At 46.3% G+C, this 23,081-nt stretch overlaps 1 protein-coding gene across 1 annotated transcript in view; it reads right to left on the bottom strand.

Moving 5' to 3' along the window:
• PDGFRL (platelet derived growth factor receptor like) overlaps positions 1–21,306 on the bottom strand; it is a 39,032-nt gene extending 17,726 nt beyond the window's left edge. Inside the window, exons 1-2 of the mRNA XM_048509123.1 lie at positions 21,125–21,306; positions 15,550–15,844 (exon numbers count right to left, since the gene is read on the bottom strand). Of these exons, the coding sequence (XP_048365080.1) occupies positions 15,550–15,844; positions 21,125–21,179 (350 nt within the window). The 5' untranslated portion in view covers positions 21,180–21,306. The remainder of the gene's footprint in view (positions 1–15,549; positions 15,845–21,124) is intronic.
• Between the last annotated feature and the right edge of the window lie 1,775 nt (positions 21,307–23,081).

The following is a 23,081-nucleotide window of genomic DNA, read 5'->3' as shown; positions in this document are numbered from 1 at the left end:
GAACTCCCCGGTCCTCCCTCCTACTACGCTGATAGAATAACAATAAAAGGTGCCAGGAACACCGGCGTCACGGCAGACTTCGCTAGGAACCACGGACCTCCCGGTCTCCAGCTGCCTGGCGATCTCCACCAGATGTTATCTCAGCGTCTCCGTCTGCGTTCTTACGCTGCAGCCGCGTGGAGTGCGACTACAAGCTGGTGCGAAACCGGGAATCCTCGAACCTCCACCCTGCTCACGTCGCCTGGGGAAGGGGCGATACGAAGTCCGGCTGGATGCAGGCATCCAGGTTTCCGTTTGGTGCTCATACCTGTCTCTGGATGGCGCATCCAGAGACAGCGTCGGACACTCTCGTCCGGCCGAACACCGGTGAGTATGGGGAGCTTGCAAAAGCAGGGCTTATGACAAGCCGTTGGCGAACAGAAAGCGTTAGCGAAATCACGGCGGCAGGGTCCCCGGTAAAGAGGGAGCTGCGCCAAATTGGTTGAGGAGATTGAAGCTCAGTGTCCATGGTACCCAGGGGGGGGACGGTGAATCTTAAGGACTGGGGAAAACATCGAGCACTCTTGGCACAGAGCCTCGCCGCGCTGATAATGGCTGCTACCCAGCGTGGAGACAATGTTTGTATCTCAGCCTGCACAGACCTATGGCTCTCCCTTGCTGTAGAGCGCCCACTCCTTCGATCTTTCTGTAATTTCAACCCGAGATTTTCTCTATCCACTAAATTGGACGCCTGTCCTCCTTCTGCCTTCCTTGCTCCTTCACCCATTTCAAACTCTCAGCGGCTCAGCAGCCCCTCCCCATCGCCTTCATTTTCCAGCTACTATCGATCCAGCGCCCGTAATGGCGGGTTTCTAAACTCTTTCATGAGCGGTATTAGCCCACGATCTGCAGAGGAAAAGAAACCCTGGCCGGAAGAGCGATGCGAAATTCTTGCATTTGTGCCCGTCCATTTCACAGATACTGAGGTGGCGTCATTCGGCCGGGTTATGAAATCGCCCTTTAAGCTATAACATCACCGCTGAACTCCGCCGTCGCGAGGCGTGAATCACTAGCCCCTCATTGAGAGCATGCTGGAGCAATCGAGGAATCACCTAATGGTTCGGGGCGACTGGAAAACCACCTTCGCATGCTCCACGGGCCTTTCATTTGGCGATCTGGGAAGCGAGTTCGCTAACAATGCATCAGGCCGCCTCGTGGCCTACCGCTCAGCTTCGGTTTCGATGCTTTTCGCCAACCCCAGCGATCAGATTATCCTGCCTGAGGCCACCCATACGGTGCATCTGGAATTAAGCCTATAAAGGCATTGTCAAAGTCCCCAATGCCGTAGCCAACCCAGAGTTTCTCCTCCATCCGGCAAAGCCAAGGCTATGCGAGGTTTGTGAACGGGCTCCAGGAAGCATCAGGGCAGGTGAATGGCGAAGGGCCCAAAGCAGGCTCCTCATGTACCTGCAAAGAGAGCGCCCTCACAGTGCCGGGGCAATCAAGGGCCTGGGCAAAATCCTGAACTGGCCGACATGCTTAAAACGCGGGACGCCGGATCCTCCGCCCGCAAGCTAGCGCCTCGCGCAGCACTCTCCACGGCGGGAGGCAGCCTCGAGATGACTGCTTTAACTCGCGACGGGCGGACGCACTTCGAAGGGAGTGTAGGCAGCCGGTGGGGGGCCTACAACCCGATGGAGGTCCTCCCCAGAGGCCACCTAAAACCGGTGCCCGCGTTGCCAGAAAGGCTTCCACTGGAGAAGCGACGCCCGTCCGGAAGCTCCGCCGGAAGTCTCCCCAGCCAGGGCCAGGAGGAGAATGCTAGAGCAGACCCAAACACCAAGGCCCTGCCAAAACCACCCCCTCGTGGCATCTGCATTTCGCATGCACCAGCCATCTCCTTCAAAGTTCCCCGCGAGGTCGCTATGCGGCCCCAACCCAGTATAGCAGGCCCACATCTACGGGACTATTGGGCTGGTGCTGCCATAAAAACCTCTACCGCTGAACAGGGGCTGTTATCGTCCCCAGTGTCGACTCCGCGCGCAAGGACATCCATCTCCAAGTCTGGACAAACATCCCACAGGAGTTGCCTGCGGGAGCCAGCTGCATCAGTTGATTCTCTTGCCCCATCGCTGCCGCTGCGACCCAATAAGGCCACAAAAGCCCCAGCAGCCAACATGGGCGCCTTCTACACCACCGTCGCTAGCGATGGAAGCCTACTCCGGGGAGCTCCCGCCCATACCTGGAGCTCGCCATAGAAGGATGTAAGTTCAAGGGCCTGGTGGACACACGATGTTGCCGTCATCAGAGCAGCGGGGTGGAAACCAGTCTGGCGACTGAGGCTTCGCCCGCGCATCTGGGGGGGGTGGGGAGACAAACTGGCGAGGCAGACATCCGCCAGCTCACGGTCAACAGCCAGAGGGCTCAGCGGCAGCTCTGGTAGATCCTTATCGTTTTAGACATCCATGTCAATCTCTGGAAGGGACCTCATGAGTCCAGGTTAAAAGCGACTCTGGTGGGATGGAGTAAAGCCGTCTGATCATTGATTGTCGTTACTTCAAAATTACTTTCTAATTTCCGTGAAAACTGTTTCCCTCTCCTCCTCTTCTCTTTCTGTTTTTTTTCGACCAGTAGAGGCGGGAGGGGCCAGTCAATGACTGGCCCTCCCTGGATTAAAATCTGGGCCGAATCCTGGTACGCAGCACTGCCGGAACAGGCCCCAGTTAAAAGGCTGCCGCTCACCAGAATTCACCCACAAACCAGTTTGGAAGCCTCCAGTGATGATAACATTATAGCACTATCATCACTTCTAAAGATCTTAGCCCGAGAATGGTTTTGGTGGCATCTCCCGGGGAATAGATGCGATCACAAATTTGGCGCCACTCCAGCCTTCCTGCATTAGCCACCAAAGGTCACGGTAAAGTGCAACTCCTTACAAAGAACCCCCCCCTCTTTTCCTTTGTGTCGCGAGGAATCTGCCTCTAATCGCCTGATAAACTTCATTCCCCGGATGCACCCATCCCCCCAAAAGGCTTCAAAGCCCCCTTTGTGTTGCTGATTAAGCATGCATACCCACAATCCCCAGGACCAGCCTGTTCCCTCCCCTCGAGGCTCGGACCCTCGCCTTGGCAGCACCCTGATGGCTCTGAAGCCAATTCCACCAGAATTAGCCTACCTCCTGCACCCTCCCTGTCAAACAACTAAAGAAGAGAATTGCAAGTGACCCCAGGAGGATTACCATTAAAAAGCAACCTTCACAGGCTGCAAAACAAACCTTCTTATATTTAATTCTAAACTCTAAACCCCAACTCAAGCAAAACCGATCGATCTCCGCCATCGGCTCTAGAACTGAGCCTGGCGGGACCGGTATAACCTGGGGAAAGGGGGTGTGTTTCAGTCCCTCTTCTACAGGTCCTGTGGACTCGATTAAGCCATGACAGGCCAACCCATGGAATGATAAGCCAGGGGCGAAACTCCAACCCCATCCGGAGATGGAACACATCTCTCTAAAGGATCCGCCGGCCGGTCATCAACAGGGCGTATGCGAACCGGACGTTCGGGGGATCAGGAAAGACGCAGGCAATGCAGCGGGAACGCCAGATCATCGCAGCGGCTGGGCATCGCGCTCCGCTGCGGTGGGTATTTCCGCCGGATAGGCATCGGAACGGACGCGATAGGCAGGACATGTTCGGACGGGCGGCGGGCAAGCCTCGGGTGCCGGTCGCAGGACGACCGGGCGGAGTTCATCATCACTTCTGGATGCGGCTCGATGGCGGTTCGTCGAACTGGAGTGGCTCGAACGTTATGGTCGTATCATGGTGATGTTCGGATGATTCTCGTTGGAAGAGGTTGTCGGACTGATGGTATCAGGGGCGGCTGGATCGGTGGTGACTCATTGGGGATCGCGGGTTCGTGGCGGCGTGGTGGCCGGAGACGGGTTGGTGCTGGTTAAGAGCCGGGCGGAACAGATGGCTGGAAGGGATGTGGCGGGCGGGCGGTGGAACCGGACTTTCGGTGCTACCGGGTTGGGATGGTGCAAACCGATCAGGACGAACGATGCGGGCGGGGATGATGGGGCAAACCATCTTCGCGCGTGACAGGAACGGGTCATGGCGCGGTGAATCACCGGGCGCCGACATCCGGGATATATACGCAGAATAACGGCTGCGAGGGTGGGACCTCGGTCTCCGGCTGCTGGCGTCTCCACCAGATGTTATCTCGGCGTCTTCGTCTGGATTCTTCGTGACCCGTGGAGTCGATACGCGAAACTCTGCTTAGCTACCTCCCAAACCACCGCGCATTTTAGGCTTAACGGCAGCAACCCTACATCCTGAGAAGCACTGCAGTACTTTCCGTTACCACGATGTCATCAGTTCCTCCTCAGTTGCACCCACTATCAAGACATCATCAAAGATATGGGTATGACTCGGCCAAGTTTCTTAATATTTCTTCCATCAAACTCTAGGAATATCCAGAGACTCGCTCACTCCAAATTGCAGCCCGCTTTACACTCTGAGATGCCCCACCTGGCGAGTCACTATAAGAGTCTGGGCTTCTGCAGTGGCATCATCCACTTCCAGCTGTTGGTATGCCTGCGTAAGATCTAATTTTGCAAAAGGCAGCACCTTTCCCCCTGCCAATGTTGCTAACAACTGACTGACAACTGGCACTGCGATGCGGATGTTTCTGCAATGCTGCCTTGTTAATTGTGCACTTATAATCAGCACAAATGCGCACATCCCCATTAGCCAGCCTTCAGGGGAGTCACAATGGTGGAGTTTCCCATTTTGCATTTTACCACTGGCTCCAATATTCCTGTTCCAATAACCAATCTAGTTCTGCATCCCACTTTAGAAGCGCCAAAGCAAACCGTGGAATGCAGCCCGTTGATTTTGGAAGCGTGTTGGGGGTACCTAAAGGATCAAGATGCAATGATATGAGGTGGACCCTTATACTGCCCCAGTCCCTCAGCAAAACCACACTCTTAGAGATTCTCCCACTAGCACCTCCATGTCAACTTGCTAACCTCATGAATTCCGAGTAATTTACAATTCCCAACCTCCCAAACCAGTCCAACCCCAATAGGCTTCGTCCGCCTTCCTTCCACTATTAACAATTTCAAACATCCATCAAACATATGATATTTCCACATGGACATTACACATGCCAACCACAGGTACTCTATGTCCTTGATTAATCCGTGAGAGTGGTAAGTCACAAGATTGAGATGTCAAATCATCCTGTGGGCAAAATGTTTTATAAAGTTGTCCCATGAAGCTTGATGGAGAATGCTGACCCAGAATCCACTTCCATCACACAAAGGGACATCCTGGATCTTCACAGTCACCAACAACTACACGCTGGATCACCGGGTTGCACATGGTTAATTACATCAGCTGCGTAAACACCATCCACACTGCTCATGTAGGGGTTGGCCAGTCAAGCCAGCTACATGTAGGGACAGCAAAGGTGCATCCACAGAGTGTGTAGCCAGATGAGCAGGGAACATGTCTTCTTGGTCACAGTGCCTTTTCATCTGCACACTCTCCCAATATGCTGCCAGCGATTTACAACAGAAACATTGTGCCTCTTTAGAATTTACACCTTTTCTCTTTCTCTCTCATGGGGGCCCACCACAACTCTTTACATTTTCTCTGTTAACATCCTCCCCACCTCTGTTGCTTGGTGGTCTTCCCATCTTCATTGCACCATGCTGCAGTCTCTGAATTTCACCATTACCCGGGTCTACAGTCCCACTGCCAGCTGTTTGCAATCTCTGTGGAGCTCCTGGCTTATCGCACCTCCCGAGTAGAGGCTGCAGCAAGTTCAAAATTCAAAGGCTTCTTGGTATGCCGCGTTTGAAAAGTCAAGTCTCTGTCTTTGCCAGCAGCAACTTTGCAATGAATTGCCTCTCTCAGGCCACAGACCAGGCAGATCCTTAACATTTCTTCAAATTGGAGAAATTACATTTATTTATTATAACCGCCCATTAAAGACTGCAACATATTAATCTGCAATGCGCTTTCAGGTCCCCTCCTGATCCGTTTATAAAAAACACTCCGTCTAGCTATTTCAATGGCCGGTTGGGGGAATGGAAATGGTTCCTTAATGCAGTCAATTATCTCTACAAAGCGGTGTTTGCTGAAATTAAGAATCTCTTAGCGCTATCAATGCTGAAGGCCGAGGTCAAACACCCCTTCACCACAGGAGGCTCAAAACCACGGCTCTTTTCCTTTTCTGGGTCTGTTATGCCATTTGCCAGAAGATGATAAGAGATTCCAATCGGACCTCATAACTTTCCCTGCCACTTCAAAGGAAACTCCAAATTAAACTGTTCCAGCTGCCATTGAAAAGCCATAATTTACTCACAGTCCTTGCTTCACAAAACCTTGCTAGACTTCGTCATAGAAGTTTTATCCCTCAATTAAAGCCAATATGTTATGTCTCAAAGAGTCAGGAGTCGGAGGAACAAAACATGGTGCTTTATTTCAAAGCTACTACTCACACATAGCCTAAAATCACTCTGCAGCTGTGCTCAATATAACACACCTACTGATTACCAATTCCAGTGCAACAGCTGCAGACTCTTAAAACAATACAGTACCTCACAATCAATACAATACATTACACTTTGAATTGGTATAACCCTGAAACTGTAATTTAATCAGTTCCATCCTAAATCCAATCAACCACTGTACGTTCCCTGGCTTGGGTTTTTAAGCCAAACGTCCACAGTCCTGTCTTGACAAGAACTTTCTTTGTTTGAAGATTAAGCTCTCTTAACGTTGCTAGAGGGCTAAATTTTCCTATAGCCAGCTCACCCTGCAGTCTTTGTTCATCGTTGTCTGGACTTCACTCTGGTCTAGTTGCAGTACCCAGCACTGCTCTCACCCCATCTTTTGGAATCCAGAAGGTTGTTGGACTCTGCCTCTGGAGCTTTCTTCCTCAGGAAAAGATAATTATTGCCCCTCCTGCAATGTCCTGCTCTATTCCCAACGTATCTCCTCAACTCTATCTATATCCTAGGATTCTTGAAATAATCTTTGTGCTTGATTTTACCATTTGTGTGCTTGTAAGTTTATTATTTTTCCCAACTAAAAATTTTAAACTTCACTTGACTCCTACAGGGGCGGAGCGAGGGGGAACTGCACCTGGGGCATGCCTGAGTGCTCCACCCTGCCATGCCCCTGCCCACTGTGGAATACCCCCGGAACGCCCCCGCCATGTCCCTGCACCAGCGCATGCCCAGTGCATTGCGCTCCACCCTGCCCCTTGGTGCTACACCACTGGACTCCTGCATATTTCTTGTGGAGACCCACCTCCCCAAACTCCAAAGGAAAAGACCTGTAATTACCCCCTCTTGCAAGGCAAGGTCCATCCCAGGAATTACCCTCTCTAAAAGAGACATGCCCAATCACATCAGGTTACAGGCTACTCACCCTGACATCAGTGGTCATCCTATTGCTAAAGCCACCCATTGCTATGTCGCTACTGCCAATTGTACCCTACTCAAGAAAGAGTGTGACCATCCCTGGGACTGGACAACCATGGCCATATGATACCTCTACCAAGCACCCCCTTCCCATGCATCCCCAACCAAGAGGGAAGAGAGTCAAGGTCACCCACAAAGGAAAGAAGTTATTTTGCACAAGCAGACATGGTTCTAAACTTGTGATCAGGTCGTGACACCTCCTGTGAGGCCTGTTGGACTTTTCAATCCATCCCAGTGATGAGGTATAAATTCAAAACGTGCTATATCAGTAGTAGCAGACTTTTCCCCTTCCTCTTCTCTTTTTATTGAATAGGGCAGGTTCTGGGTGGGCGGGGGAGGGGGCTTAGTTATTAGCTTGGTTGTTTTTTCAACAAAATGATCCCCCCTCACATACACAGCTTGGAAACTTACTAGGAAATTCTACTGGTGCTAAAGCTTTTTAAATACTACAGCCCTTTCCGCACAGTGGAAAGGGTGCCTCTCCACCGGCAGAAATTATGCCGGAGGAGGGGAGGAGGCTGTTCGCACGGGAGCGTGCGAGCGGCCCCCGCAGAGGTCAGCACAGAAGAGGCGGCTCTGCATGGAGGGCTGGAGGGACCCGCCCATGCTGCCCTCCGACCTCCAGGGGTCAGAGGGCAGCGTGGACGGGTCTCAGCAACCCTTTAGACCGACGCTGGAGGACGAGATGAGTGGGGGGGGGGACGGGAAAGCAGCGCCTTCGGCGCGGTGCGGTTCGCACCGCACTGATGGGAAGGCGGCGCTTTCCAAAAACCTCCCTTGGGAAGGGAGGTGGAAAGCGGCGCCTTCACACCGCTCGGGGCCGCACAGGACGGCGCTGCTGTGCTGCCTGTGCGAACAGCTGCCCAGGGACGGTGTTTTTGCTGTCCCTGGGCTGCTGTAAATGGCCTGTGCAGAAAGGGCCCAAGTTAAGAGTTGGGTTTTAATTTGTTACTGGGCTCGATTTTATTATATTACATTTTGTTTGTATGTGAGCCACCCTGAGCAGGGCAGAATAGAAGCCCAAAATAAAGTAAAGTAAAAGCAATAGGGAATTTGTACCCAAAAAGATTTCATTTTACCCACTGCTGCACAATCAGAAGACAAAGACTAGGTGTGAATGACGATGGTGCGTCCAGAAAAATCCTGCCTGAAATTGAAACTTCCCAACTACGGCACAGACAGCTGGAAAGTTCTCCAGATTCCCAAGAGGTATTTTCAGCAGAAAACTTCCAAACGTAGGTAATTTGGAACGTGGAAGGAAAAGAGATGTGGGCTACAAGGTAATGAATGCAAAATACATTTTTAAAAACTTTTTTAAAGCCTGCTGTTGATGTCTTGGAATTCCCTGAATTAACATACCTTTGTGTCTCTGAGAACAGAAAATACAATTTCTGCACAGTCTATACCCATATAACAATAACAACCTTTCATTGAAGTTAAGGACTAATTGGTAAAACAAACAAACAAAGAAATGGGCAGTGGAGATGCAACAGAGTGAACGCTCGCTTCTTGTGATTATCAGCCATAATCCTAGTTAAAGAAGGTAGATCTCTGGTGGAGCTAAGACTGCTGACAGAAGAATTTTGCCCACTGTTTTTCTGAAGCATTTTAAAGCAAGGCCCAGGCAGGTCTAAGCATGGGCACCAGTTCAGGAAGATTTGTGCACACCAAAGGAAAGGCAAACATTTGACCCTGAAACGGTTCTGGCAAAACATTTACACTAAAGTATCTGAAGAATGTTAAACTGGTTAAATCACAACAGACACACACACACACACCCCCCCCGAAAGAAATGCATTATTTTCAAAATACCTAAAAATTAGAAAGCCTGAAGAACAAATGCTCATAATTGTTGCCTCAGCTCCTAGGAGGTCCCAACCACCTTCCATTTAGCAAACGTTACTGCAGATACTCCTGTATCTTAATTGCTTGAAGAAAGCCAGCTAGAACTGCCACCACAAGACATCACTCCGCTCCTTATTCCCTGAGATTTTTTTTCTGTAAAGGATAAATCAGTGATGTATTCTATTCTAGAAACGGAGTATCTGGTATTAAAACAGTCTTCTGCTTCCTTTCCATTCCAATTAGCCTCCTATGGTTCTTATGCGACTAACATTTCAAGGCAAGAGACGTTCAGAGGGACCTGACTCCCGTCACATTTCTTGGAGATCTCATAGCCAAATAATTGCCAGGGTCCAGGATGAGAGTGTTTGATCAAGGAAACCCAGCAATTTTCTAGAGTGAGAGTGAGAATTTGAACCTGGAATTCCCAGATTCCAGGCTGCTATCTACTTTAAATGACAGTAGCTCAGTTCAGAATTTCTAATGCAGGTACAGGACCAGATGGTCCTACTGTGCTGGCATTAGGCAAATATTGTTATCCTTTGCATTTCCTCTAGGAAGAAACTGAGAGCAAGCTCTTTCTCTTCCAGCTCAACCAAATGAGTGTAGATTCCTGTTCATGCTTTAATAAAAAGTTCTGCAACTTAGGCCCCTTCCGCGCAGGCAAAATAATGCATTTTCAAACACTTTCACAACTGTTTGCAAGTGGATTTTGCTATTCCGCGCTGCTTCAAAGAGCACTGAAAGCAGTTTGAAAGTGCATTATTCTGCATGTGCGGAGTGAGTCATAGGTTGTAATTAACAATTGTTGTATTCATCCCTATAGATGTACTTTCCTGTCACAGCCTACAATCTTTGACCAAATGATTCTTCCTTATGAAGCAGCATACATTCTTCACAAACATGCATAAGTAAGGGTGTCCTCTAACCCATTTTATGCCCTGTGGATTTATTTATCTACAACAAATTCTCTTAATGAGAAATATTAAAAAGCTGCTGAAAACGAGATGCATCTTTCAGTTTAGTTCTTTTATCAATACAAGTATACCTTTAGACTGTATCCAAGTATAACATAAGAACATAACAGCCCTGGTGTGTCAGACCAGCAACCCATCTAATCCAGCATCTTATATCACACCATGGTCAATCAGTTGCCCAGTAGGGCCAGAAAAAGAGCAAAGAATCCAAGGCATTCCCCAATGGTGCTTCATAGCACTGGTGTTCAGGATCTACTGCTTTTCCTGACAACTGTTAGAAACTGTTCCAGTTGTAAAGTGCTTGACATCATCTAAGATATATAAATGCAACCACCTTAATGCACTGTGGCAAGCTGTCCCTTTAACTAGAGGCTCAGTGGTGGCCAGGTAGCTCTTGTCCTCATCATCATGCCCCCCTTTAGTGCTGTCAACACTGCTGGGTCCACTTGGTTCAGCTTGCTCGAGGGTTGTTTGAACACTCCAACCCACCCTTGTTCATACAAGTATTGCAGTTAGGTGTTTGAAGGTAAGCACATGGTTGTACATTACTATGATTCAGCTCTATCCACCTCTACCATTTATTAAGAGAAACGTCAAACACTGAAAGCTTTGCATTCCATCTAGCTAATTTTCCTTTTACTTTAATTTTATATAAAATTAGAACAGAGCACATTGATTTATGAGCAAGGCTTTCCCTCCCTCCTTTCTTTACATCTCTGTTGTTATCAAGCCATCAGTATAGGATTAAAGCAAATGCTATAATAGAGGAAGCAGGGAAAATCTCTTATTTGCACTAAGAAAATAGTCTCCAAGAATATATTATTCCATACAAAGGGTACATCGCTATTGTGCTTTACTCCGACTCAGCAGACAACCCCAGGAAACATTTTGAACTGAATTTTGTCATTTGTATTCAGTTTGGTTACTGTGAATATCATACAATTTTTTAAAAAAAATCTAATGTATCTTTGATATATGCAATTTTTCCTTATTCAGCTTAGTTGATCACATGCAGTTAGAATGTTTTGGATACACTTTACTCCCTTCCATATCATCCATGCCTGCTAAACTGAGTATAAATGTTGAAGAATATGTAGTAGAAACTCTGATGATGCCTTGCTATAAGATTAGTTTTTTGTATCTCATCAGGAGGGATCTATACATTTGAAAATGCTCTTGTACAACGGGAGTTTGTTGAAACATATGCCAGTACTTGAGGAAGCTGTATGTCGAAACAGTACTAGTATAACACAGTCTTTTTCATGCATTATCATTCTCATGAACCGTCCTTTTTTCATTGTTGAACTTCGCCATTCTAAATCTATGAAAAAAACCTTCCATGCTTGAAACATTTGGTACATGAGCAGTTAATACATGCTAATGAACACACATTTTGTGGTAGTTCTCAATTTGGGCTGAATCTTAATGCATTTGACAGAGACCCCCAAAAGGTAAAAAATGACATTCCTGCTCTGTAAATGATTAGATTTTTCTCGCACAATTACGATGCAATAAGTTAATAAAATAAACTCTAAACACCACCAACATAATTCTGGGGGAATAAATTAGTAGTATTTAAACAACAGTGTTAACAGTCAATGTGTTAATTTCAAAGAAACAAAAAACTATAACTAATACTACTGTTTAAACACTACTGGTTTTTCACTTCTAACTGAATGGTGTAGCCTGTATAATATGTAGCTAAAAATAACCTTTTCAGATCTGCCTGAGGCTATTTTTAAAGCAAGTTTCAACAGATTATGGATGTGATCCAGCCAAAGTGAATCACATCTATGTCCCATCAGTTTAAACCCACTGAAACTCAAGGGACTCTGAAGTAACAAATCTTGGCCGCAATGCATGCTTTCGATTTGGGGGTGGGGGTGGGGGTAAAGACTATTGAAATGTAAGCAAACTGTAGAAAGGGGGAAAATCCTATATGGTGCCTCCTCCTTGGTTAGAAAAATCTTGCGTTTAGTTTTCAGTCCTATATTTGGCTTTCAAATAGGTAGACAAATGCTGACATTACTAACTAACGTTTGGAGTTAAGAGAAATGTTAATTTCCAAATTTGAAATTTACAGGTCCCCCACAGAATTTCAGTTGTGTTTCCAGCTAAAGTTTTTGTACATTGTTTTAAAAGCTAGGTTCAATTTTATTGAGAACCTATTTGACATTTTAATAGACTGCGTGACTGAAACAAACAAAACACAAGCACACATGGCTAGGTTAAGCCTCAATTATTGTTAACCTAGCTTGGATGGTCAAGGTTGGGCGACAATGTTACAGGTAAAATCTGCCATCTAGTGGACTAATGTGCTAGAACTCATTCACCAAAATAAAACCAAACATGCTAAGAACCATAGATCAGATACACTAATGTCCTTTCAGGCATGGTAGAACTGCTCATGCCACCTACACCAATCCTTCTGTGTTAGTTGCTCCACCATATTATAAAAAATACTATTTCTTAAGCTTGAGGTTGCATTTTCCAGATACCACTCAGAGCACACACCTCTTTGACTTCTTAAGGAAATTTGTGATAATTGCAAACAAATCATCCTCTGGCAAAAGCATTACTTATCTATTTATTGGTGATAGCAATAATTCATTCTTCTTGCATTTGCTATTTGTCAATTTCATGGATGATTTGCGATGTTACTATTTGTCAATTTCGCTGGATGATTTACTATGTCATTTTTGCAATACGGTGGCTAGAGCAATTTCAATGGCACTCGGAGACGGCAAGTACACCTCTTCTGCGCACCATTCTCCAATATGGCACCCACCCCGCTCTGGTAATTCTGTTTTCAGAAAGTGGGCAGGACTAGGGTGGGTTCCGCATGGGCCGGAAACAGCGGAGTGTAGTCAGCATAAATAGAAACGCAGCTGCCTCGGAGCATTCGCATGGCCGGGGGTCCTGTGGACAGCATGCAAATCAACCGAGGCGTGGCAGGGGTTTTTTTGTTAGGCGTCCATTCCAGCCTAGCTACGCAGGAATGCACACATGATCCCCCACAGCTACACTGACATCCTGCAAGACCCTGATATGACCCTGTGTGCCTGCATGGCTACGCGGAAGTCAGCCAGACATTTTAAAAATATGCAAGCACAGCCGGAGCAGTGCCTCCTGCCCGGCTGTTTGCTTAGTGCTGGTTGCAGAACGGCAATTTTGAAAAGACTTGCTCGTTCAGCAAGTCACATATATGCCAGTTTGGGGAAAATAGGACCTTGCAGCTTCAGGGAAAATAGGACCTCGCAGCTTCACTTCAGCAGCAGTAGCTGTGCGAAGTCCTCCCCCACAATGGTGTTTTTACCGTCCTCATACTGCTGATTTTGGCCTGTGTGGAATCCGCCTAGGAGTGGCTTTTGTCAAGAATGGCTTCTTATTGGCCATTGGAGATCGAATTATGCAGATTTTAAAACCGTAGCTTTGGCAGCAGCTGCCTCCAAAACACAACCGTATTTACTGCATGACCAAAGGTAAGCTGGGTATATGCGAGCAAATATTTTCAAGGCAATATGTTTATTTGAAATGACATTCTGGTAAACAGAGCTTCTGCCTAAAATATTGAAGAGCTACTGGTAGAGTAATGCATGTTCTCATCCCCTGACATTTTGTGGTTGGCTTTGCTTTCCAGGGAAGCTATTTCAAAGTGGTGCCTACCATCCTGGTGTGCATAGGATCAAAAAGTTTGAGAACCCTTATTCTAAAATACCTTGCCTTTCCTGCTCTGCCATTCCCAATCTCTTACTGACATTTGGAGGAGGCTTTCCTAAGACCACTGAATGCTGACAAAGCTCAAAGACTCCCAATACCCACCATCATAATGATCTGAAAGAAACTGCCAGAAAATTCATAAGCCACTGAAAACTGTTGTCATGTGTCACAGAAGCCAAAGCAATAAGAGGAAGAGGCTGCAGCTAAGCTACACACTCTGAGGCCCTTTCCGCACAGGCCGTATACAGCGCCCTAGGGACGGCAAAAACGCCGACCCTAGGGAGCTGTTCGCATGGGGGGCACTCCGGAGCAGTCGCGCAGGGCAGGGGGGCTTGTCCCCTGGCCTCGGCGACGCGATGGTCGCAGGGAAGATACGTCAATTAGGCGACAGCGCTTCGCAGCGCCGTCTTCCCTGTCGTTCCCGGGGTCGTTTGTGCGAATGGTCCCGGGGAGGAGTTGGGTCGGCGTCGTGTACGCCGACCCAACCCCCAGCATGGCCGTGCAGAAGCGGCCTTAGACTCATCTACCTCACAGGATATTTGTGAAGATAAAATGAAGAGGAAAAGGATATAAGCCATTTTGGTCCTCATTGAGGAGAAAGGTAAACCATTAATTAATTAAATTTATTAGTTACCCAAGTCTCAGGGATGCCACTTCTCTACGGCTGCACCCCATAATTTATAAAATGGCAAAAATCAGCAGAGATAATAGAGCTGGTAGCTGAATTTTTAACCATGGTTTTAACTACCCTGTTTCCCCGAATATAAGACATCCCCGGAAATTAAGACATAGTAGAGGTTTTGCTGAAGTGCGAAATATAAGGCATCCCCCCAAAGTAAGATGTAGCAATGTTTTTGTTTGGAAGCATGCCTGACGAACAGAATACAGAAATATAAGACATCCCCTGAAAATAAGACATAGCGCATCTTTGGGAGCAAAAATTAATATACTGTCCAAAGGACATATCCAAAGGACACTGTCTTATATTCGGGGAAACACGGTAATTAATGGGACACAAATGTTCTGATATGTTATTTGGTCTGTATTTTTAATGCCTGATGACTGACTGACTGACGGACGGACAGAAGGGATTTTCATTTCTCATGATAATCATTCTCATGATAATGCATACTTTACAACATTACTATCGTTAAGCAGAAAATATTACTATATTAGGATACTTTTAAAAGCTGGAAAACTAATTTATGTAATTTGAGTTTTACTCAATTTTTTTGAACATATCCCAACTTTTAATTAAAAATATCCCAACTTTTCCCCATCCAAGGACCTTCAGAGCAACTACTTTCCTTTGTAATTCCCATGGATGTTTCATTAGACTCTCACTGTCTACCCTGAAGTTTGTTTCATTTGATTCAGTGGTAATTAAGACACCCTCTAATAAATTCCATTGGTTTAAGTTTCTTTTAACTTCTCTGTATGTTGTACAGGAGGACACTCCAAATTTACCTTGGATCTTTCTTTTTCTTTTCAGTTAAGTTTGGTAGTAAAGTTAGTCATTTCCACCTTTCAAACTCTTACCTGAGTCTGGAATCTTTGAAAGTGTCATGATAAGCAGGATAGCTCCACCCAACTTTATTCCCTTTACATCGCAGTTCCAAACCCTGTCCTGCAGAAAGAGTTAGAGTAGCAGCAGGCTTCTGAAAGCGGCCTTTATCCATCACTTGTGTCATTATGGTGTAGATCTTCTGGGATGAGTCTGTGGATTCTCTCTCTTTCGATTTGGGATTTTTGGGTTTCACTTTTTTGTTAGCTGGTTTAATCCTGTTCTCTCCTGGTTCCTTTGGGCGCTTGTTCTTTACAGACTGACCAATAGCTATCACAAGGGAGAAGGGAAAAAAATACAGTGCGAATATCAATATCCCGAATTGATGCCTTTATGGAGGGCACACTTTCCCCCAAAATGTTTTTTTCTCCTTCTGATGGACTCTACAATAAATCTGCTATAGAGATAACATTTAGATTTAAACAACCCAGAGCAGTGAATCTTCTTTTTTATATGTATTTCAGTAGTTTTTTATTACTTCAGGCAAGATGTTCACAGAAGCAATTTTAAATTTGCATACATTTAAAGGAATACCAGTACATGCAAATGAACAATTACTGGGTTTCTTCCCCTAGGGAATGGCATTCCTGTACAAAATCAATTATTACTAGGAGCTGTTACTGGCCATTTGCCATCTAAGTCCAATTCAGGTTGTGGGTTGTGACATTTAAAGTTCACATATCCAAAGGACAATCTTTTCCTATACATCCCTATGCAGAAATTACTAACTGCTGTCTGCCAGGGTTCCCTCCTCAACGGAGGCCCACCTACCATCAACAAAAGCTCTTGCTTTCTCTGTGTTTCAGCAGTGGCGTAGGAGGTTAAGAGCTCGTGTATCTAATCTGGAGGAACCGGGTTTGATTCCCAGCTTTGCCACCTGAGCTGTGGAGGCTTATCTGGGGAATTCAGATTAGCCTGTACACTCCCACACAAACCAGCTGGGTGACCTTGAGCTAGTCACAGCTTCTGGAAGCTCTCTCAGCCCCACCTACCTCACAGGGTGTTTGTTGTGAGGGGGGAAGGGCAAGGAGATTGTAAGCCCCTTTGAGTCTCCTGCATGAGAGAAAGGGGGGATATGAATCCAAACTCTTCTTCTTCTTCTGTGGTTGCTCCCACTTTATGGAATGGGTTCCCTTGGAGGCTTGTAGGTTCTGTAAGGCATTTAATGGAGTGTAAATTACATGCATTTTATTAGGCTGGGGGGATTGGAGTTTTATCATTATATGATGTTTTGATTATATATTGTAAACTACCTGGAGTCATGGGGAGAAGCAAAATATAAATATTTTAAATAATATTTTAAAATATACTTGGGAAGTAAATCCAGGCTGCCTTTGGATTGTGGGTTTCAGAGAGTTTGATCTTGTCTCCAATTTTACTTAATATCTATATGTGCCTTTTAGCAGAGCTCATTAGGAGGTTTGGGGTTGGGTACCACCAGTATGCTAAATGAAAAGCAATTCTTCCTCTTGCTGGATAAACAGCTTGATGTTGCTCTCTCAGCCCTGACCCAGTGCCTGGATACCGTGATGGGTGGTTGAGACAAAACTGGTGAAGTTAAATCTAGCTAACATTGAAGTCCTGTGGCTGGGAAAGACTGGGTCACTGGGAGTGGGGACTGCAGTGCCCTGCTCTGGACGGGGTAAAGTTTATATCAGTAGGATTCACAAGCACCTTGCTGGCCACTTAGCTTACCTTAAACAAACAAGTGTCATCATTGGCAAAACTGGCATTATTGTATCTCTGCCAAGCTTGGCCACTGTCCCCCTATGCAGAATTCAATCCACTTTCATTGCACTTTGCAGCTGGATTTTACTGTGCAAAATAGCAAAATCCACTTGCAAACAATTGTGAAAGTGAATTGAAAGTGCATTATTCTGGATGTGCGGAAGGGGCCCATGTCAGATCTTGCCACAGTGATGCATGCAATGGTCACCTCCAGACTGGACTATTGCAATTCACAGTATGCAGGGCTGTGCCTGTGGATGCAGGATGTAGCTGCCAGGTTGTTGGATGATACATCATGGTCTGCACCTTTCAGCCTTGTTTGAAGCAGCTGCACTTTTGTGGGACAGAGACCAAGACACTGGCGTTCCTGCCTAGGGACATGGGGTACCCCTTGTCCCCGGGCGCATCGATTGAGGTCACGTGGGGGGCGCCAAAACATCCTCCTACAGAGCAAGGGATTGAGCAAGCCCTAGAAAGCAGGCACTGAAGTAGCCGACTGCTCCCAGTACCTGTCGTAGCCCCGCCCACTCTGTATGGTGGCCTGGAGTGTCCAGGGGGCGGGGGAGAAGTCCCACTGGGCTCCCAGGAGCAGGACTGGGGAGCTCCGCCTCCCCTCCCTCTAACCCAGCATGCCTTATTCGCCTTAAATTAAGTGTGGCATTACTCAGAAGCCTTCTCCCCGGCAGCAGGCACAGGAAAAGGCAAACTGAGCAGGGAGCCCAGAAGCAGCAGCAGAAATGAAGATGATGCTGACGTTTGCTTGGTAAACCTTCAGATGGGGGGTGACTTGTGAGAGATTTACATGCTTAAAAGTTAATTCCCCTTGCACTGGCTTGGAGCTGTTTCTCAGGCTAGCAGCCTACCTCACAGGGTTGGTGTGAGGACACAATTAGGAAAGTGGTGGGGAGGGAGCCATGTATGTTTTGCTGGGGGTAGGAGGTGAAGAAGCGAAGAAGCAAGCCTTTATTGGCATAGACAGCAGTAAAACAATAATAAAAACAGATTAAAAAGCATATACAACATAGGATATACATGTTAGGACAAAGGAAATCTACTGGCATTTCGTCGGGGGGGGGGTAAGAGGTGATTTGTGAGAGATGATGCTGATGTTTGCTTTGTAAACCTTCAGATGGGGGGTGACTTGTGAGAGATTTACATGCTTAAAAGTTAATTCCCCTTGCACTGGCTTGGAGCTGTTTCTCAGGCTAGCAGCCTACCTCACAGGGTTGGTGTGAGGACACAATTAGGAAAGTGGTGGGGAGGGAGCCATGTATGTTTTGCTGGGGGTAGGAGGTGATTTGTGAGTGATGATGCTGATGTTTGCTTGGTAAACCTTCAGATGGGGGTGACTTGTGAGAGATTTACATGCTTAAAAGTTAATTCCCCTTACACTGGCTTGGAGCTGTTTCTCAGGCTAGCAGCCTACCTCACAGGGTTGGTGTGAGGACACAATTAGGAAAGTGGTGGGGAGGGAGCCATGTATGTTTTGCTGGGGGTAGGAGGTGTTTTGTGAGCTGGTGCAAAAAATCATTGTTTGGTCGTTGTGGGGAGGGTGGTCGTCCATACCTGGGGGGGGGGGGGGCACCAAACTCAGATTTTGCCCCCGGGCTCCAGTTTGCCTAGATTCGCCCCTGGGTCACCAAGAACCAAGTAATAGGGATTGTGCGTAAATTCTTATAGAATAAGTTGTCTGGTCCAAAAAAATTCTCTTACTGAAATTAAATCACCTGTACTGACTCAGAAGGGCAATTTGGGCTTGAGAGTTGCACTTGGGAAAGCCTACATCCCTAGAGTTTCAAATTTGAAATGCTTTAGTTAATAGCTGAACTGGATTAATTGTTTATGTTGCTAAGGCCTGCCCCATAATGATAAAAAGGGGGTAGGCTTCACCCTGTTGCTTTTTGGTTGCTCTGTAGAAGAAGAACAGGAGTTGGCTGTGGATATAAACTGGTGTTACTTAGTAATTTGGCTAGCAGTCCAGATGGGGTAGTTACCTAGCAGCTAGAAGTTTGTTATTTTTACATGTGTGTTGTTTGCTTGAGAGTTTATCCTTTGCTGTCTCTGATTAATAAACTTATTTGTTTTATTAAACAGAAGCGTGAAACTTGGGATTGTACGTGGTCTCATCCCAGAAATGAACTCTAAGTTTTGGGTAGCATGGTCTGTTAGTTGAGGAAGCTACTGGCCATAAACAAACAGGTCAAATGCTATCTGGTTTGTCTGTTGCTGTCGCAGCTGTAACAAGTGCTCAGAACAGAGGGTCAACGGGTGGCTTGAACTATACACAGTCTATCCCAAAAGCTGTGTACGAAAGGACTGTTGCCTTCCCTTCTTTTAACTGTGAAGTTGTTTAAGGCCAGATCTGTGACTAATAATATTACAGTGCTCCATATTTACAATGTGAGGAACATATACGAGTATATGATGCTAGTGATTTTGTACTATTTCTACTACCACATGGGTCTTTCATCACTTCTGAGCAGAGATATGTGAGGAGTTTATATGGATAAATGTTAAAAGGTTCTACATTTTGTTGGCATCTTAAAGTTCCCCAAGCTGGCTCATCAATGTTATTACCACTGACGCATGTGTGCATGAATAACTCTGAGAAATTCTATGATTATAGGTTACTGTATTATATAGTTCTTGTGATATGTCTTAATCCTATGAGTTTATCCTCAGTGATGCATTTGGCATATTATTGACATAATCTGGGGGAAAAACTGAGAAGGGCAAGAATCCTTTCATTGCCTGGCAATATTTAAGGAGGAAAATTGTTAGGGTGGGCTTTAGTTATAAACACAAAAAATATTTGGTTTGTAATAGAAATACTAAACTATTAATCTGTGGTGGCCAATGCGATGTTTTAACACTAAGCAACAGGAAGGTTTCAGTGCAATTCCAATGCTTTCCCCAAAGCAAGCCCCACTGAGTTCAACGGAAGCAACTCTTTGTCGCTTTGATTGTAGTCTTAAACCACACTTGTGTAATGTGTGACAACCAATAAAGCGAGGCTACAAATGAATACAAGAAGGAAGAAAAGTGATGATGCTAGTTGCAAACGGCACTATGCCAGAACAAGGAGAATAATGGTATAAATGTGCCAAAGAGCAGTGGTACATCTCTCAAAACGTTGTCCTCTGAGGCCCATTTTCAATACTGGGATTGTTCCACATAAAGAGCATTCCACTGCAGCATGATATAGAAACACGCACACATTTCTGAGAATCGCCCACCTACATATTTCACTGTATAAAGTGACCCTCAAACAACCAATCCATCCCCCACCCACCCCCAGTACATGATAGATACCAGAAACGACTGGAATACTGGAAAGGCCAAAGTGCTGGCATCTCCAAAGGATGCTGCTAAGATTTGGAACCACTGGGTCCCGTTTTTTAAAGAGAGCTCTGCATGGGAGCGATGCCGAGCGACACAGCTCTGAAATAAATTAAATGAAAGCGAGCAAAGAAGTGCCTCCAAATTCCCCAGATTCTTGCACGGGGCGTGTGTCAGCCGACAGACTCCATTGCTGGCAGCCCACGTTTGCTTTTTAGAAAGAGGCGCTCTGTCAGGTAAGAGGGAAACAGATGTGCCCGTTTTCCTCTGCAAAGAACTCTTGGGGGGGGGGATAAATAACAACCCCCCCCCCCGCGACCCTCGGGGAGAATGGCAAGGGATGAGCAAAATCCAAGCGGGAGCTATGCCAGGTTAGAGGAATTTCCTTCCAGGATCCTGCCAGCTGGGGAAGGGTTTGAGCCTGCCGGGAAAGGCGGGAAAGGGAGGGCGACAGGAAAGGAGCCCCCCTGTTGCTGAACTCACCATTTTGCAGGGTTTGGTGCAGCAGCAACAAGCTGAGCAAGAGCCACGGCTTCATGGCGGGTAGGGAAAGAGGAGCGAGCAGCCCCCAGCGACAGTGAGCAAGGGGGCCAACTTTTTGAGCGAGACCGGCGGCAGGGGGAGCGCCTACTCCGGTTTAAGGGCAGAGGGGAGAGCAGCGACTCTTTCCGTCCCCGCCCTCCCTAGCACTTTTTAGTTCAAGAGTGGCTGCTGTTAAACCTACCTACCCCCCCCCCTCCCAAAAAAAGGGTATTACAAGCAGGACCCCATTGGTGACTCTTATGGGCTTGTTCCCAGACCGCCGTGGCTGAACCGCTTCCCCACTTGGGAGATTTTTCTGATCAGCCACTGAAGCAAGAAGGCTGTGCAAGCTTTAACTTCTGGCTCTGCCTGCATAAAAGCATGCTTTGCCAGGAAATAAACTTGGTAGCCCTGGCGAGGCGCTTCAAACGGGATGGGATTCTGATACTGTTAAGCAAAAAAGCTAGATTATGGACCATCCAAAATTCCAGAAATAAAACTTCCTTGTTTGCCAGCGAGAGAAACGCGGCTCGTGCCCACTAGGCGTTTCTCTGTGGCACCCTGCCAAAAGCAAGTCTTTTATACGCTGAAACTAGCAAGAATCAGGCTATTCTTCATTAGTTCATGCAGGTTCCAGTGGTACTGGATATGCTCAGCTCTTGCAAGTTTTGCAGTCTTTTACTACACATGTCTGCAGACATTACTGTCTCGCTTACCACTTATAGATTCCTTAGCAAGCAAAGATTACAGATGCTAAAGCCTTTGTATATATTCATTAAATATGATCCACGCTACCCTTCTTTACATGCATGAGCTCCTGCAGTGTGAACAGGCGGTTGCACCTCAGGTATACTAAGGCAATGATGCTCTTCAAAAATGGATTAATGCGTCCGCAGAATGGTACAATTATCAGGCCCAGTTCATACAAATGCTGACAGCGTTGTTGCCAATGAATGGGGTGCATAACACTCATGTTTTTGGTGGGTTTTCCGGGCTGTGTGGCCGTGGTCTGTGGATCTTGTTCCTAACGTTTCGCCTGCATCTGTGGCTGGCATCTTCAGAGGTGTATCACGCTTCAGAGGTGTATCACACTGTGTAACAGACTTCCCTCTATGATACACCTCTGAAGATGCCAGCCACAGGAACAAGATCTACCAGACCACAGCCACAAAAACCCACCAGAATCAGTTGAATCCGGCCGTGAAAGCCTTCGACAACACACTCATGTTTTAATCTCAGACAGACGCTACAGATCTTAAGTGTACAGGACTGTAAGGCACCTCTGTTTTCACATACCTTATCAGTAGGGATGGCAGCCTCCAGGCTAGACCTGAGGATCTCATGGAATCACAACTCATTTCCCGACTATAGAGATCACTTCCCCTGGACTCTATGGCATGGTACCCCACTGAGCTCCCTCAGTTTCCTATATTTTACTACATCCCATTATGATGAATTACATGTTCCCACCAGTGTTTAAAGATGCAAAATAAAACTATGCAGCATGTCCAATTTTAATCTTTATTTTAAAAAATACAGAACATGGGATTATTGTCCTTAACTGTTTTTTTTTACAGTGAAGAGCAGTACAATTTGTTTCCTCAAATCTACAGTACCTGAAAACTACTAACATTTTCTTATAAAGGTGGAAAAAAAATCCCAAAGCACCAAGTATTTTTATTCCTTTGCACTTAAACACAGTTTTACATTAATAAAACAGTGATTTTTCTCTAGCAGGTTGTTAAACATCTTGCACTGAAGCTAAAGGACCTATCCCCATTTATGTGCACAGCAGCAAATAACATTTACATAATAACAAAAACTGCATTGTACAATATGCACACCGACACAGCAAAGTTAAGCATTCTTTTTGATTTAAAAAATGAACACTCAAACGTACTTTTGTGTAGTGACCTGC

This window comes from Sphaerodactylus townsendi, linkage group LG10, assembly GCF_021028975.2.
Source record: "Sphaerodactylus townsendi isolate TG3544 linkage group LG10, MPM_Stown_v2.3, whole genome shotgun sequence".
NCBI classification, from domain to species: domain Eukaryota; kingdom Metazoa; phylum Chordata; class Lepidosauria; order Squamata; family Sphaerodactylidae; genus Sphaerodactylus; species Sphaerodactylus townsendi.
The sequence above is the reverse complement of the archived record's forward strand: the minus strand, read 5'-3'. Positions and strand labels throughout refer to the sequence as shown.